The sequence below is a fragment of the Lissotriton helveticus genome, chromosome 5_1 (genome assembly GCF_964261635.1).
Source record: "Lissotriton helveticus chromosome 5_1, aLisHel1.1, whole genome shotgun sequence".
In the NCBI taxonomy this organism is placed as follows: Eukaryota; Metazoa; Chordata; class Amphibia; order Caudata; family Salamandridae; genus Lissotriton; species Lissotriton helveticus.
This window is the reverse complement of record NC_136065.1, coordinates 1,735,371,384-1,735,390,143: the sequence shown is the minus strand read 5'-3', so window position 1 is coordinate 1,735,390,143 and position 18,760 is coordinate 1,735,371,384. Positions and strand designations below refer to the sequence as shown.

Below are 18,760 nucleotides of genomic sequence, written 5' to 3'. Positions count from 1 at the left end.
TCTGGATATCCTACTTTTCTTACCACTCAACCTTTTCAGCAAAAAAGGAGATGATGTGGTGTGAATTTCGCATTGGTCTCTGTGACCTTTACATGGAGTAGTAGAAAAAGAAAAAGACCAATGACCAGTTGTGCTACTTGATCATCTGATGTATCTAAAGGATATCCACTAAATATGTGATGGAAAAAGATCAAGTGCAGTGTGGTGAACAAGCCTGTATTTATTTATTTATTTATTAATACAACTTGTAGAGAGCGTACGTTTGCCCGTAGGCGTCTTGGCGCTAGACCAGCTGTAAACCAGGTGAAACGCGTCCAGCAGCCGTTTTGTAAATAAATTTGGATTTGATGCAAGACAAGGCGTCGTCTCCCTGTACCTTGGTATAGGTTTTGGAAATACTAATATATAAGTATATACTAAAGTATATACAAGAGGTCTTGAAAGCTCGACCTAAAAAGGTGCATTTTCATCAAAGTCTGTTTTAACATAATAAGAGCATGGCAATGACAGTTGCTCGTCCTACAGTACCTGTTGGAGGTCAGTTACACTGTAGGCTTGAGGTGATTCCAAGAGATAGTTCCTGTGATCCAGCCTTACAAAAAAAAAAAATCACGGTGTAAGAAACAGTTCATAAAGAGCAACCACGTGTGAACAATAACACTGCAAGAGACCTGCATGGGAATTTCACTCAAATTATTAACTGTGTAGTAATAAAATCTAGTCTAATGTCCCTGGCACTGAAGATTTCAGCCATTGCTGTCTTTGCATTCAAACAAAGAGGTACCACAGGTTCAGCTCCTCCATCAGTCAAGCAGATGGACTATCACGTAGAAGGCAGCTGCCCTCAACCTCCAGTACATGGTAGACCTTAGCTCTTTTTTTTTTATATCAACACTTTTATTTATGTTTTTACAAGTAGAATTGGACATAAAGGCTATTGTTCTAATCTATTTATTAGTGGTGTTTTGTGGCAGCATTTCTGATACTACGATACACGAGCAGCATTTTCTTAAAATCAGTGGAAGAACAAACTGACTGTTATCTGAAATAGTTTCACTGTTATTCGGCTTACTTTGTCCCTTGCTTCACTTCTCCCAATCAGCTTTTATGCCCCTTGTACCCTTATGTCCCGTAAAAAAAACAATATACAATGCTGAATTGCATTTTTTTTTAATGGAATATATGGACACATACAAACTTGTTAGAACGTGAGCTTCTCTACAGCACTAGCTGTCTGACTGCCACTTACCTCACTGCTCTTTCCCTAAACCAACGATGCTCAAAAGTCTAGAGAGTATTTGCCGGGCTTTCAATCTTCCAGCCCTGAGGCTTGTGAAGTCATCAGCTCGGCAAAGGCCGAACATCATGGGCCAGTTTCCACCCGCTGATTACGTGGAGGTAAAGTTAGCCCTGGGTGTTGAAGAGACAGCATATGTGTGATATAGAAAAAAATGTTAACATGCAAATAAACAAAAAGAATGTGACAAAAATTGTGTACAAGGTATGGAGCGCCTCACGGAAGTAACCCCATAAGAGTCCACTAGTAGGTTCTCACCAGTGGACTCTGGTCCTCATCATTAGCACTTCCATAACAGCAAAAATTGTGAAGACAAAAAACAATTTTTAGAAATCTAAGCAGTGTGCAAGTGTAGTGAGCAAATACTACCCCTAATCAGCGAGTTGTGATTAGCTGGATAAAATAAGCTATAGGATGTGTCTCCCTATTGCTTAAATCATGACCCCTACCAAAGTGGAACCTACTGCTATAAGGACTACCTTGTTATATTAAAAATGAGCTAAACCATCACTAGCTACCATTCTTTACTATCTGCCGTGGGTTTGCTCGTTTTAAAAGACACTCAGTTGCCTTCTAATTTCAGAGGGCCAACATGTTTCATTGCCTATTATGATTTGTGGCAATTTCTTCAGGGCAAGGGTCAGATCTCACCTTTCTTCTATAGATCAGCGATCAATGAATACCTAGAGGACACAATAGTAAAAACACAAACAACACATAGTCAGCACAACCCGGGGTATAAGCTCCCCATCACAAATGTTGGTTCACACGTATAACCATTGTGTCATTTAGCTGTATAAACTATACTGTCCACCTGCAAATAACTACCTTGGCTGCCACACAATAGTGGAGCCGTATACATGAATATAACTGTAGTGGGGGGCACGGACAGATAACCATGAGATAGACTTATCAAATAAATACTGTGAAAACGGATTTAAACCACAGGAATGTTGTCTCCACAAATTAACCGAGGGTAGTTGGGAATTGAAAACAGCGACACATATTATGAACAAAGGGTCACCGGTATGACCAAAGAGGGCATGATAGCGGTAAATGACAATGGTTATACGTGTAAACCAACATTTGTGATGGGGAGCTTATACCCCGGGTTGTGCTGAATATGTGTTGTTTGTGTTTTCACTATTGTGTCCTCTAGGTACTCATTGATCGCTGATCTATAGCAGAAAGGTGAGATCTGACCCTTGCCCTGAAGAAATTGCCACAAATCAGAATAGGCAATGAAACATGTTGGCCCTCTAAAATTAGAAGGCAACTGAGTGTCTTTTAAACGAGCAAACCCACGGCAGAGAATAAAGAATGGTAGCTAGTGATGGATTAGCTCATTTTTAATATAACAAGGTAGTCCTAATAGCAGTAGGTTCCACTTTGTTAGGGGTCAGGAATTAAGCAATAGGGAGACACGTCCTATAGCTTATTTTATCCAGCTAATCACAACTCACTGATTAGGGATAGTATTTGCTCACAACACTTGCACACTGCTTAGATTTATAAAAATTGTTTTTTGTCTTCACAATTTTTGTTGGTATGGAAGTGCTAATGATGAGAACCAGAGTCCACTGGTGAGAACCTACCAGTGGACTCCCATGGGGTTACTTCCGTGAGGCGCTCCATACCTTCTACACAATTTTTGTCATATTCTTTTTGTTTATTTGGATGTTCAAAATGTTTTCTATATCACACGTATGCTCAAATTTCTTTTCACAATGGTGTAGAATGACTTATGGCATATCACACACTGAGATGAGTACAGATGTGGGACACGACACATGAGAGTTCAGGGAGCAACTGTGGCATACCTTGGACCTTGACAAGTGCCAGCGTATTACAAAAAAAAAGTAGTGAATACACATACAGAAGAGGTTACATGTTATTTGCTCCATCAAACTAGGACCAGGTTAATCAGATTGTGTAATATTAAGTGAGTGGGGGCTTGACCTGGCCTATATTGAACCCCTTGAGCTCTATGGTGAATTATGTTGGAGAGACAGCCCTGTAGCGCTAAGCCTCCATGTGAATCAGGGAGTGGAGAGAGCATTCTCATCCCACTTTTCCAAACTCGTCATAGGGTGGGGTGTGGCCCCACCCTGTGACGAGTTGGGAATGGGTGTGGTAAAGGCTGCAGGCGGGACTTTAAAACACTGCTCAGACTCGACTTGCAGTGTCTGCTTCCCGCTGTGTGAGTTAATCCTGGACATCATTTACGCTCTGGGCCCAGCATGTATGTGTTCAAAAACTGGTGACACATGATTTACTGCCAGTACCAGTCGAGCTAGACTTGTGTTGGCGGTGACCGCGGTGGAGTGAAGAACAAAGTGTTGCTTGTGCACTGCAGGCCATGTTTGTGTCTTGTGTCTGAAGGAAACTGGGGTAAGCCGCTAGCACTCGCTGATTGAATAAGTGTGAGCAGTAAGGGAAATTCTCGATCGTGCAGCCTGGGATCCTGTCAGAGTTTCAATGTTCTTGGGGAAAAAAAAGCGTGTGTCTTTTGCTAGACCCCATGGGGGTTTGTATTGGGTGGGGAACATAAGCGGGCAGAGGGCTTGGGTGAGGTGTACAACTCCCCTGACTCTTTTGGTGTTTTATTACTGGTTAACACAGGACTGGTCTTTTATCAACCTTTTTTTAAAGTAATGTTTGTGGGAAAACAAGGTAGAAATTTCTCCAAACCGTTCTATAAGAGTTGTCTAAGAGAGGACCTGAAATGTATACCACGGAAACTGAGACAGAATATTTAGAATGACTTATCTGGCACCTGTCCTGGGTCTCTGATTCGGAACCTAAAAGGAGACGAGGCCTATATCATCTTGCATGCTTACACAGTCACATGCGCAAGTTCGGTTGGTCCAGTTGACGTGTTGTTCTTCCACCTGTGATATATCCTGGCTGAAATCATGGTGGTGTGAAAGAGAGGCAACGGCAACAAGCTGGCGGGTGCATGGTTAAAAGACAGGCACCACAGCCTCAGGAACATCCAGCAAACATGGGTTAGTGATTGGAAGCCTTTCTAACTCTCCCGTACAGGATCTCAGAGCTGATTTTATAAAATCGACAATACCACCCTTCATTTTGTATTGTTAGGGAACCTAACTGTGATTCCAGAGAGCTGTACAAAGAGGGAGGTCCGTGCCATAAACAGTACAGTAGTATGAAGGGTCGGGATTCAGATAAAGAAAGGAGATCACAATACAAAGACTAACTCATATCTGGCCCTATAAATTATGGTTTGTTTAATAAAAAATAAATTAAAAAAAAGAGGAGTCGGTGTTGCCTGGTCTGGCTTGAAGGCAGCTTCCCTCCAGTTCAGCAGGCAGGGGAGGTTAAAAATAAATAAAAATCCTAGCTGTGCCCAGCCCATTTGGTTAGTTCATTGCAATTGGGGCCGTTAGGAATCCAAATCCTTAATCTTGTTTCTTTGCTTTGCTTGATGGTAATGAATCAGAAAAGGGACGTTTTAAGTTTACCTTAGGAAAAATAACTGCTTTTCATAGAAAGCTTCCGAATACAATGCATCCTCCTTCTTAACTGACAGAAACAAACCAGTTACACTGGTTTGTTTCTGTCAGTATTCAATTGTCTATAACACAGCAGAGGAAGAAAGTCATCTTGAATTCTTGCATTTTCCTGACTTTCGGAGAGAAGGCTATTAACACATTTATGAGCACCCACTGCTCTTATGCAGACCAAAAGCCCTGTGTCATGTTGCCCCTGACCAGGCTTTCCAACACAATAAGGATGCATCTGTGGCTACGATAATCTGAGTCATGGAAGGCTGAAAGGATAGAAGTGTCTCTCCACTAGGGCAGATTCTGATGCACCAAACTGAAAATCTGCACTTAAGCGCAGAGACTTCCTTGGCGTTTCAGCCGCTGCCTCCTTTGACACCAGTCAAGGGCTCTCCTTTGCTATCTGGTGTGATACACCACCAAGATGTTTGGTACCATGAGGCCTACAAGGCACAAGACCTGCCGGACCAGGACCCAGGCTTGAGTTAAGACACCTTGGATTATTAGTCTGAATAGTTACAGAACTAAGAGGAGAAGTGAAGACCTTCATCAGGGATGCGTCGAGCATTGCCTCCAATACAAACCAGTCTCCGGTCACCATACTTCTTTGGCATAAAGAAACAAGCATTTACAATGCAATGGTCTCGGCATTATTAAAGGTAGAGCTATTAGCATTGCTCATGACATTTTTTTTAAAATCATAAATAAATGGCATTGTCATTTACATTGCTAATAGCTTAATCGTTAAATAAACGGCATTGTCATTTACAATGCCAATAGCTTAATAGCTGGCAAATGCATGACCTTTTGCATTTACACCCACACAGAGCCACACACACAAAGCCACCTACACACACACACATACAGAGCCACCCACACAGTCATTCACATAGAGCCACCTACACAGAGCCACCCTCACACAGACAGAGCCACCCACACATAGAGCCACCTACAAAAAAGCTATCCATACATAGAGCCACCTACAAAAAAAGCTATCCACACAGAGCCCCCCCCCCACACACACACACACACAGAGCCACACACACACACACACACACACAGCGCCACACACATACAGAGCCCCACACACACACAAACAGAGCCCCTCACGCACACAGAGCCCCCACGCACACAGAGCCCTCCACACACACAGAGCCCCCCCAAACACACACACAGAGCCCCACACACACACAGAGCCCCCCACACACACACACACAGAGCCACACCCACACACACACACAGAGCCCCCCACACAGAGATCCCCCCCCACACACACACACACACACAGAGAGCCCCCCACACACATAGAGAGCCCCCCACACACACAGAGCCCCCCACACACACAGAGCCCCCCCCACACACAGAGCCCCCCCCACACACACACACAGAGCGCCACACACACACACAGCCACACACACACACACAGAGCCCCCCCACACACACAGAGCCACACACGCACACAGAGGCACACACACACACACACACACACACAGAGCCACACACACAGAGCCACACACACACACACACAGAGCCACACACACAGAGCCACACACACACAGAGCCACACACACACAGAGCCCCCCCCACACACACACACAGAGCCCCCCACACACACAGAGCCCCCCACACACACAGAGCCCCCCACACACAGAGCCCCCCACACACAGAGCCCCCCACACACAGTGCCCCCCACACACAGTGCCCCCCACACACAGAGCCCACCCCACACACACACAGAGCCCCACACACACACACACACACACACACACACACACACAGCCCCCCCCACACACACACACACAGGGGGGTGCCATTTGAAATCGCCTCCACTGCCAAGAGTCGGTTTGGGCAGCAGGAAGGAGCGGGGACACTTTATTTTCGCCGCCGCAGCAACATAAACGCCACAGAAGCCGCCGCAGCCGCGCTGGGACTACACTTCCCAGCAGTCCCAGCGGCGCGGCGTGATTGACGCTGCAACATTGCGCCAGGAGGCGCATTTAGCGGGAGCAGCCCCCCGCGTCGCGGGACGAGCCGGGCAAAGCCCGGGCCCATTTAAGCCCGTTCCAGACTGGCCAAGGACGGGACAGGCCACCCCTCTAACATCATCCTCAGCGAAAAAAGGTTAGTGACATTCAGTATTGTCTGGCTGTGCTACAATCTGCTACAGAGGAGTATAAGTGACAGGCTCCACATAGCAATCATGTCTACTGTACTAACTGAAGAAGTGAATGGTAGGAAGTCTACTGGAGGATCATTAATGGGCACCCATGACAATTTCCTCGTCAGGGTATCATCAGCACTAGCCAAGGATATTGAACTTACAGAGCAGAGACTATCCTTGGAAACCCCATTCGACAAGAGATCTTCATTGGGAAGTCTGGCGATGGTTAGATCACCAGTCCATCACCAGGCTGATTCCCAGGACACGCTGCCCCCTTCGGGGGTGGAGGAGAGAAGCCTCTTATCACAGTCTGTTGTCACCCTCGAAACAAGTCTGAACTCCCCCAATGGGATGGACGCACATAATGTTGTAAGGAGAGCTCCCTCTCCCAATATTAAAAACCCGCTCAGCCTCCCATGCAAAAACAGGTCCTGCTCAGCGGGAGGCGGGAGTGACAGCTAAAAGAAAGCGTACCGGGGCTCAAATATACGCAGGGGGGAGAAAAGCTAAAATTGGTAAAATGGCTGTGCCTAATGAAGATTTTGCTACTAGGCCTCCTCCTAGTCCTGCACAGCCTTTAATAATTTCTACAGAGGGGCATAGTAGGCACAATACTATTGTGGGGGGAGATGTACAACCTGACTTGGGCCCATTGTTCTGGAAGAGACTGGAAAGCACCTTCAAGAAGTTATGTAATCCAATATCCGCCCGGCTGGACTCAATCGAGAATAGATTGGTGTGCCTTGAACTCTCACTCGCATCAGTTCAGAAGCAGGTGGGAACCTGCAAAAGTGATTTAACTTGTAGGTAGAAAAAAACCACAGGACATATTTCTGCTGACTCTAATGCTGTTGGAGTATCAAACGGGTGTATTGGTTCTATCCAAAAGCCTCCACGTTGTCTACTGACATATCTCTGACTCCTAATTTGCCAGGGGCTGAAAACATAGGTCCGAGGGATAGGACACATCAAGTAGATGCTAGTAGACCTGCAGCTACACATCAAAAATTGCCTGTGACGTCCCAAGTACACAGTGTAGCTACCCTACCCATTATTGATCTACCTCTCGAATCAGTTCCCTACGTGGTAGTTTTGGCGGGGGTTCCCCCATTGGCTCAGGGGAAAAGGGAGACATATATAGATCTCAAAAATAAGTGCACCTTCTGGCTTAATGAGTATCGAGCATTGCCAACTAATATACGAGCAGAAATTTTGTTTGCCAGGAGAGTGAATTGGATAGGTAGGAGTACTAAATCTATGGTGGGGGACTGTGTTATAATTAACTTTAGAGACTGGAGGTGTGTTGAATATATCTGTAATTGGCCCCAAAATCATCTGTCGCCCGGAATTCATACATTGCCCTTGTCTTATTTCTATGGATCCCCGCTTTCCATACCAAAAGAAACCTTCCCATCGGGAGAGGCGCTGAACTCATGTCCTTTGGGGAACATCAGGTTGTTTAATAGATTTGATGCTTTGTCACGACTGGGGGATTGTGACTGACGGTATGTGTCCCAAAGCCCAGTCAAGAATAGTATAGCCTCAGGAAATGGGGTGGATATAGAAAGACGGGCAGGGCAAGCTATTAGCCAGCCATTTCCAGTAGACCACGGGAGGGTAGGACAGAAGGGAGTAGAAGGTCCCATGGATCTGTTATTATCCACTGAAGAATGTCCCTTTGATGGGGGAGTATCTATGAGGGGAACAGAGGTTACTCCAACAATCACCCGTACTACTGTACCATCGGCCCAAAGTTCGCTTTTACAACCCGCCCGGTACAACATGGGCTTCTTAATGTACTTGGGGGCCCGAATAGCTTGGTTACCCGTGGCAATTTGGTATGTAGGACATCTAATCAATGTGCGACTTTAAAAATCTTATCCTGGAATGTAGCGGGCCACGCAGCCAATCTAGAAATTCCCGATTGGTGTGCCTTTGTAGACCTTCATGGGATATGCTTATTTCAGGAAACTTGGGCCCTTAATCCCATACACAGACTGGGCTATGTCACCTACATGGAGCCAGCCACAAAGGGACCTAGAGGCAGACCATCGGGGAGACTGTGTATATGGGTGGGTGCTCACCTTGGGTTTACTATGAAAAGAATAGACACCAATAGCCCCGATCTGACATGTATTTTACTGTCCCACATTAAAACACCTAAACTGGCACACATTAATATCTATTCGAGGCCAGCCAGACCGGGAGGCACCTCCCAGACTTTAGATTCTTTGTCCATTTTACTTCACTCTCTCCCGGGAGATGCCGAACTGATGATTGGTGGTGACTTTATTTGTCACTTCGAACCACTCATTGGTGTCTTCCAGATCTCAACGGAAGAGGATGAAGCATGGCTAGTCCCGCACCCGAATATTTTTCCAGTAAAGCATTGGTCAGCCCTGGTACTTCAGTTAATTTCCCTTACCTATTCTTTCTCTATAAGAGCGTGTGATGGGCGATTCCAGGGGGACAGCCCAGGGCATTCAACTTATAGTGGAATGGGGCGCACTTCTGTAATTGACTACTTTATGGTCAGTATGTCTTTGTGGCCCAAGATCCTCAACTTCTACATTTTTAGTCGCACGGAAAGCGACCATAACCCCCTGTCAATTGAGATGAATTTTAACTTGACCACTGAGGGTAGTGAATCCCACGAAAACAGTGACCTTAGAATAATCCAAGGTGGGAGGAGAATCCGATGGGCAAATATGAAGATGTCTACCGAAGATATGGGCAAATTGTATCTGAGTCTAATTCCTCTGCTAGAAAGGGCAAATTTTTTTTTTTTTTTTTTTTTTTTTTTTTTTTTTAAAAACCTTTATTTGAGCAAGCAAAAAGGTACAAGGATGGGCCTACAACCACACGGGCCAGCCGCTAAAAAGGAGTAGACACATATCATATATGCCCGCAGAGGTAACCGTCAATCAAGAATGCAATACTCCACATTATATACAGGACAAAAACAGGTTTTATATATATGAAAGAACAAACATACAAAAAGGCGAGAGTGTATCACTGAAGGTCAGCCCAAGGGACGCAAGGGGGGGACAGCAACGGAAGTGCAGTAGCAATATTCTAAGCACTAAGGAGTTCGGAGGGGGAGGGGGGGGGAGAGGGGCGCAGAGATCAGGAAGAAGAAGGGGGGAGAGCCGGAGATACCAGCTCAGTCCCTATATGAAGATTCCGGGAACGCTAGCCTAAGGAGACAGGGTAATCTCGATAGTGTCCACAAGGGGAGGAGTACAAATGTCGCCACGGTATTCGTTCCATTGACCCCACACCTTCACCCATGCCCTGGGTCTGCCCCTGGCCACATAGACTGTTTTCTCACGGAACATGGACCAATCCATGTTATCCTCCCATTGCGAGAGGGCAGGGGGCCTGGAGGCCCCCCAGAGTTGCGCAATATCTCGCTTCGCAATCATATAGCCCAGGGTGGCCCATCTAGTCTGTGCCACCGAACAGTCCGTGGGCTCCCAAACATTCAAAAGACAGCGACGAGGTTCTGGACGCAAGGATATCCCTGTCACCACAGTCATCAGATCAAGCACAGCCACCCAATAAGCAGCCACCATCGGGCACTCCCAAAGAATATGCAGGAAAGTAGCACGCAAACCACATCCACGCTTACACAGTCCATCGGAGGAAAAGCCCATCACCATCAGTCGCGGTCCCGTCACGTACACCCGATGAAGGATCTTCAATTGGACCAGACGGAGTCGAGCCGGTATAGCCACCTCCTTCGGAGAGGAGAGGGCCGATTGCCAATCCTCATCATCAAGTTCCAACCCATCTCCCATCCACTGTTCCCGAAGTCGGACCAATAAGTCAGTCCGATTGTTAATCAACTTTTTATAGATCAGGGAGATAGTGCTATCCGGAAGATGTTCGTCAAGGATACGGTCTTCAAGTGGGGAAGAGTCAGGCGGAATCTCACCAGGAGCAAACACCGAAACCAAAGCGTGCCTGACCTGTAAATAACGAAAGAATTCCCGACTACTCAGGCCGTAGTCAGCCTGGATGGCCTGAAACGGGCGCACAGAACCTTTACAGTATACATCCCCCACTTTAGAGATCCCAATCAAGTCCCAACGGTCAAAACCCTTGGAAGACCAAAGACCGCCCAGACGTTCTGAAGCATAAAGCGGCGTCGCCAACGTCAAGCGATCCTCCCAGCCCAGGCTCACATTCGCAGCACGCCACACCGTCAAAGCAGTCAAAGTAGGTCCCACAAGATGGCGCCCAGCGGAGCGAGAATAGAGCACTCTGTTAAAGTCACCTCCCGGAAGCTGAAGTTTATCCATCTCAAACGCCGGATTACGACCCGGCGAGAACATAGCGTGATTAATAGCGGACAGATGGGAAGCCCAGTAGTATCTCTTAATATCGGGGAGCGCCATGCCCCCATCGTACCACGGGATGGAAAGTTTCGCGAGAGCAATGCGCGGTCGCCCATCCCAAATAAGTTGCCTCTGAAGGCTCTCAATCTCCCGAAAATAGGTCTTGGGGATAGGATCATAATAATTCTGGAGAGCGTAGAGAAACCGCGGTAGTGACATCATCTTAAACAGGGCCGCCCGACCCAGTGGAGACAGGGGAAGCTTGCGCCAACGGGCAACGTCCAAACGGAGCCTAAGCAACGGGGGAAGGAGATTACGATCAAAACGAAGGGACGGGTCCAAGGTAACAAAAACCCCCAAGTATTTGAAACCATCCCGGACCACCTGAAGAGGAAGTCTACTCGGCAACGGAGGCAAGATACCAGATAAAACGTATACACAGGATTTAGACCAGTTGATGACGAGGCCTGAGTTAGCGCCAAAGGACGCAAGAACGTCAAATAAAACAGATAAAGACTTGCGAGGAGAAGTAAGATACAAGAGGATGTCGTCCGCATAAAGCGAGACGCGGTCTTCGAAATCCGGGGCCCAACGAATACCTTTAAGGGACGGTTCCCAACGGAGCCAGGCCGCCAACGGTTCAAGAGCGAGCGCGAACAACAAAGGGGACAAGGGGCAACCCTGACGGGTACCCCTGCCCAAGGAGAAGGGGGCCGACACTCTACCGTTCACTACAACTTGCGCCAGAGGTTCCGCGTACAACAGTCTAACCCAGCTAATAAACTCGCACCCGAATCCAAATTTCTCAAGTGTCGCCCATAAAGAGGGCCACTCCACAGTATCAAAGGCCATGGAGGCATCCAGGGACGCCAAAATGGCCGGTTCAGTCAAAAGCCCCGCCCTCGCCAGCGCGCCGTGGAGGCGACGTAAATTCAGAGCAGTGTTGCGATGCGGGATAAAGCCAGATTGATCCGGATGGACCAACTCCCCGAGAACCGAAAGGAGACGGGTCGCCAAAAGTTTAGCCAACACCTTAGGTTCAACATTTAATAGGGATATGGGCCTATACGAGGAACAAAGGTCACGCGGTTTACCCTCTTTGGGAATGACGACGATTGTCGCCAGACGCTGATCATAAGGAAGTATGTTCCGCTCACGAGATTCTAGAAACATGGCGCGGAGATACGGCGCCACCTTATCGGGGCGTAATTTGTACAACTCAATAGGCAAACCGTTCGGGCCCAATGCTTTGCCCGAACGGAGCGATCGAACTGCATTGGCTATCTCATCATTCGTAAAAGGGGAGTCCAAAGCAATACGGTCCAAGTCGGTGACACAGGGCAAAGTGATATCACGCAGAAGAAGGCGGGAGTCGGCAACATCCCTCACAGACACGGGAGCATATACCACACGGAAATATTCCGCAAAACGATCAACAATGGCGGTCGGATCAATCAAATTCTCACCACTCGCAGACTGAATCACGGGCACCACACGATTAACTCTTTCTTTCTTGTCCAACCACGCTAGGAGTTTGCCCGCCTTGTCACCCACATCGTACAATCTGCCCTGCTGCTCACGAAACATCACCTTTGCAGCGTCAGTGACCAGAGACTTATATGCAAACTGTTTTAGACCCAGGGCATGGAGTTTCTCAGGCGTGACACCAGATTCCAACTCGTCCTCCAAAGCAGAGATCTCCCCCTCAAGGTCCACCACCTCCCTCCCCCCAGCCCTCTTAGCTTCAACAATCAAGGAAAGGGCCTGTCCACGAATCACAGTTTTAAAGGCTTCCCACAGGGACACAGCCGAAGAGACCGACCCCTCGTTTTCCAGGAAATATGCATCCATGGACTTGAGCAAGAGGGTACGAGTCTCAGGGGAGGAAAGATACCAAGGGTTAATGGGAGCCACTCGGCCCGCAGCCTCTACCCCAACCTCGAAACGAAGCCAGAGCGGCGAGTGATCAGAAATACCCCTCGGCAAATGTAAAATCTCACGAACCGCCGACGATTGGGCTGCGGGCATCAGGAAATAATCCAGCCGTGACAGACTGCCATGAGCCCCAGAATGGAAGGTGTATTGGAGCTGAGTAGGATGCAACAGTCGCCAGCAGTCCACAAGGCCAAAGGTATCTAAAAACCCACCCAACCACTGCTGAGCCTGCGGGGTATCTCTAGGGGGATGGCGATCGTGAAGGCCGGAAAGCACCGAATTAAAATCACCGGCCAGAAAGAGAGTGCTATCAGGGAGATCTAACAAAACACGGCCCAAGTCAGTAAAAGTAGAGGCCTGCAAACCCGGGGGAACATAAACATTGAAGAGAGATAGGGTGCGGCCTTCATACCTACCCACCAGGACAGTATATCTCCCACGGTCATCATGAATCACCTCATCGATCGCCAGGGGGAGGGAGGTTCGAACAAGAATACCCACACCCCTAGATCCGGAGGTAAACCCCGAGTGCGCCACAAGGCGGTAGCCCCATCTATTCATTGCATAACAAACATTACCAATCAAATGGGTTTCTTGCATGAAAACAATGTCCGGTGACAAACGTCGTATACATTTTAAGACCACACTGCGCTTAATACGATCTCCCAGGCCATTAACGTTCCAGGAAAGAAATTTCAACCCTCTACCCCCCATCCCAGCCGCCCGAGCCAAGACCCCTCGTCCATGAGCTAGACATCAGAAACAGCAGCAAACACAGGAGCAACTCGCCTTGAAAACAACACACAGAAAAGAAAAAACTTCCCAACCCCCCTCCCCCAAACTGAAGAGAAACACCCCCCACCCTGCACCCCTGCAAAAAGCTAAAGAGCCACCCCAACCTGCAGTGTGCCTGTCGCCCAAGAACCCCTATTCTACACAAAGACCCCGGAGGAGGAAAGGTCTCCGTTCCACCCTCCCCCCGACCTCAGCAAGAACAAAAATAACAAACGAAAGACAGAATGATCACAATGTAGAGGGACGCCGGCCAACACTCCTGAGAATGTATTCAAAATAAGACATAAGAGCCGAACAGTTAGATCTCCACACCACCTTCGGCACCTCCAGGGTGAGCGGCGGAGTCAGTCTCAGGAGGACGGTCAGGCAATGAGTCCAGCCAGTCATTAACAGCATCTGGCCGATCAAAGAAAAGGGTACGCTCATTGTATTCGACCCGAAGTCTGGTGGGAAAGAGCATGGCGTAACGTAGGCCCCGATCCCGAAGACGTTTCTTGGCACCACGAAACTCCATACGTTGTCTCTGAACCTGTTGGGAAAAGTCCGGGTAAAAGTTCACCGTAGCATTCTCAAAGGCCACCGGGCCCTTCACCCGCGAGGCCTGCAGGATAGCGTCCCGGTCCCTATAATGAAAAAGCTTCGCTACAATGGGTCTCGGCGGGGCTCCCGGCTTGACTTTGCCTCCTGGAACACGATGTGCGCGTTCCACCGTGAAAAATTTTGTGAGACCAGAAGGGGCCAGATGGTTCAAGACCAGATCCTCAACCAGGAGATCCACCGAGTGGGGTTCAGGGTTCTCCGGTACACCAACCAGGCGAACATTGCAGCGACGCGCCCTATTTTCAAAGTCCTCCAGGCGACGGGTCATGAAGTCGTTCCCCCGACGGAGATTTCCAATCTCAGTTTGGAGCTCCGAGACGTCATTCGTAAGGCTAGAAGATTTAATATCCAGTGATTGTACCCTCTCATTCGTCTTGCCGAGATCAGCACGAATCAGATTCACCTCAATAGCCACGGTGTCAAGTTTGTGGGCCAAGGCCTCGTACTGTAGGCCGATGGATTCCCTCACACCCGAGATGGCGCCCATGATATCCTGTAGGGAGGGCTCCGCCGACTCTTCCAAGACTCGTTCGGACGCTATACTGGAACCAGGCAGGGCAGCTCCGGGGCACCCCTTAGAATGGGTATAACGGTCCATGACATTTGATTGAACTGGAGCTCCGCGCAGAGGTGTTTTCGTCTTGCGCGTCTCTCTGTCCCCTCTGCCCGCCATTTTGAAGATGCGTCACAGGACAAGCCACCAGGTTCGACGGGCCCGACACTCAAAGTACAGGATCAAAAGTACATGAAAAAGGGGGCACAACTCGGGTAGAGGTCGCCAAGCCAGCAAATAGGTCAAATGAAAGCCCAACAGCCGATCTGCCACCAAGTCTCAGTCGCAACACGACATCCACACCCGTGGCCCAAGTCGGAACGGAATCGAAACCGAAACTTAGGAAGGGGGGACCCACAAGGCCAGATCTCCTGCCGTTGTTGTTCAATTGCAGGACGGCTACAGAACCGCACCCCGTCCCGGGCGCACCTCAAGGGCGGAGCCCAAAAGTTCAGAGCACCATATCTCAGGAATACGAGATCCAAATCGATTTCTGAAAAGTGCCAGGGTAATCAGCCAAACGTCCCTCACACGAATTCTTGCAAGAAATCAGGATTCAGCCAGGATAAAAAGCCGGGAGCGGCGAGGGTCCGGAGAGCGCTGTGCTCAAGCGGCCATCTCGGATGCCCGCCAAGCTCCTCCTCAGAAAGGGCAAATTTAATCATGGCTCTCCCATTTGAAAATAGTGTGCAAAGGCTCCTTTAAGGATTACATGAGGAACTTACCGCACTAATGGCGAATTCCTTTAATAAAATAGCCCCCATTAAACCTAAGATACAGGGTGTCAAACACCCCTGGTTCAACAGGGGTTGTAGGGAATTGAAGCGCGCACTGCTCAGGGCACTGAAACAAGGTACGCCGGTTGCAGTGACTGAAGCCAGGCGCGCTTATAAGCAAACGATTTTTAACGCAAAAACAGAGTGGGAAGAAGAACGATGGCTCGCCATCAGATCTGCACTCGAGGCTAAAGATACCAGGACCTTTTGGAATCTCGTTCATATCGGGAAACCAGAAGGTAGGACCTCGATTGATCCAAATATTACGGAAGAATGTTGGTCTCTGCATTTTAAAGAGCTTTACTCCATTCCCCCTATATTAAGAAGTGCAGCCCCCCCAACCCTTTTGGCCTCGGATCCTACGTGGTCTACACCGCTATTCACTTTGGATGAGGTACTAATTGCTGTGCATAGCCTGCAATCCAACAAAGCCCCCGGGCTAGATAGGATTCTGGGTGACCTTTTTTTTTTTTTTTTTTAAAGACCTTTATTGTACACTTTCAGCATGACACAGCATAAGGCCTACAACCCAATCGGGCCGGCCGCAGCAGAAGTAGAGCTCAGGCAAGGTAAATAGGATAACACAGCTGCGTGGCCGACAGCCCAAGGGTCCGGCAGCGAATAGATACTACGTGTACTACATAACAAGTATTTCAGGCATACAGCATGGCTTAGGTCTATGTTTTTACAAGAACCAAATAACAAAACTTTTCAACTAACTGTAAAAGCACACTTAGCACATCAATCCTACGCAGGCGAGAGAGCAGGCATTCATATCCTGCAGCATAACGTTAATCAGCAGCACGGCCATCAACTTGTCCCCCATATCTCAGTAGTCGTTCACCAAGGGTAATAAACAGCACGTTAGGTCACACCACCATCAGCCCCGAAAGACCAGGCTCGGCCCTAATCCGACAGGTCCTCATCCGGGTCTACCCGTGGCGGCTCACAGATATCCCCCCTAAATTTATTCCATGCCCCCCAGATTTGCCCCCATTTTGCCGGGCATCCTCGATGGACAAACACCGCCTTTTCGGCTACCATGGCTTCGTCCATATCTTTGCACCAGTCCCTCAGCGTGGGGAGGACGTCGGAACCCCAGAGTTTGGCAATATTGCGCTTCGCCACCATCATACCCAGCACCGCCCAATCCTGCTGACGATGAGTTAGATCCTCCGCCTCCCAAATGTTTATCAGACAGCGACGTGGGCTGGGCAGCAGGGAGACGTTCGTAGTTTGAGAGATGGTTCGCATAACCGCTGCCCAGTACCTGGCCACAAGTCTACAGTCCCAGATCGTGTGATAAAAGGTCCCCCTCTCCTGGGTGACCTTTTTAAAGAGGAACCAGTAGTCTGGGCCCCATACCTATTATTACAATACAAAGCAATTTTGCAGGGCCTACCTCTCCCTGGTACTTGGTTGGGGCGGAGATAATACCCATTTACAAGAAGGGTTCTCCGCTCAAACCCTCAAAAAGTCCAGTAAACTCTTACAACGCTTACTGGACTGGGTTAATGACCATAATATTCTGACCCCGCTTCAGGCAGGTTTTAGGGCCAAAACGTCCACAACCGACCAACTATTTCGGCTCCAGGTTCTTCACTGGAAGCACGTTGTTCTGGACCGGGGAAGTCTATATTTAACGTTTGTGGACTTAAAGTCAGCATTTGACATGGTGGACCGGAACCAGCTTTGATCCATTCTATTATCTATGGGGGTTCCACCATACCTATGCTACCAATTTAAACTTCTCCACGATGGCACTTTTGCCAGAGTACGTTATGGAAAGTATGGTCAATTAACGGGGCCTTTCCCGGTTGAGAAGGGGGTTAGGCAGGGTTGTGTGCTTGCCCCAACCCTCTTTTCCCTCTTTCTCAACGGGCTCATAGAAGACCTACTAACCATCAAAGACATTGACTCCCCGAAACTGGCCTTGCAGAGATTTCCCGCATTAATGTTTGCGGATGACACCCTGTTGCTTTCAAAATCGCCCATGGGCATGCAGAAGGTCTTGAACCAGTTCATTAACTTTTGTAATAAAAGAAACCTGGTAGTTAACATTGATAAGACCAAGTACATGGTATTTAACGCCAATACCACTAACTGTCCCCATCCTATGATGGAAGGTAGACCACTAGAAAGGGTCTCAATTTTTGATTATTTAGGTTTAACCCTAAATGACAGAATGGGTTGGGGGCGCACAAATGGCCAAGGCCAACTTAAGACTAACCCAGACCGCTGGGGGGATTTTTAAAGTCCCAAAAAACTGCGCTTACAAAATAGTTAGTGCCCCACTTGAAATCTTCAAAGTTCAAGCCAGGTCATCATCCCTTTATGGGGCGGAAATTTGGGGGCACGTCCCATCACCTGAGTTAACCACTACAGAAAACAATTTTATCAGGCAAATTTTAACTTTGCCTAGAAACACCCCACTTGTTCCACTCAGGTTGGATTTGAACATTAGTCCTATTGCTGATGCCATCGCCTCACGCCCACTCCTTTATTGGAGGAGGCTGTGGAGCACTCCCGAGCTGGAATGCTACAAGGAGGAGTTAAAGGTGGTGCTGACCTCCCTAGGAGTAGGCAGGATTCCGTGGTTATCCTTCGTAAGGCAGTCCTTTACTTTGATCGGACACGAAAACTTATGGTCAAACCCAGAGGCATCCTGTTCAGCTATTTCTAAGAAAACATTGTCTAACATTATAAAGGACTTTAATTTCAGGAGGACATTCTGCTCAGCTATACCAACGAGTTTGACTGATGCCTTCCTGGATTA

The 18,760-nt window shown here is 48.2% G+C and overlaps 1 protein-coding gene across 3 annotated transcripts in view; it reads right to left on the bottom strand.

Moving 5' to 3' along the window:
* PLEKHM1 (pleckstrin homology and RUN domain containing M1) overlaps positions 1-18,760 on the bottom strand; it is a 247,449-nt gene that overhangs the window by 12,349 nt on the left and 216,340 nt on the right. For all 3 annotated transcript variants that reach the window (XM_078645003.1, XM_078645004.1, XM_078645005.1), the window contains exon 10: positions 529-592. In XM_078645003.1, the coding sequence (XP_078501129.1) occupies positions 529-592 (64 nt within the window). The remainder of the gene's footprint in view (positions 1-528; positions 593-18,760) is intronic.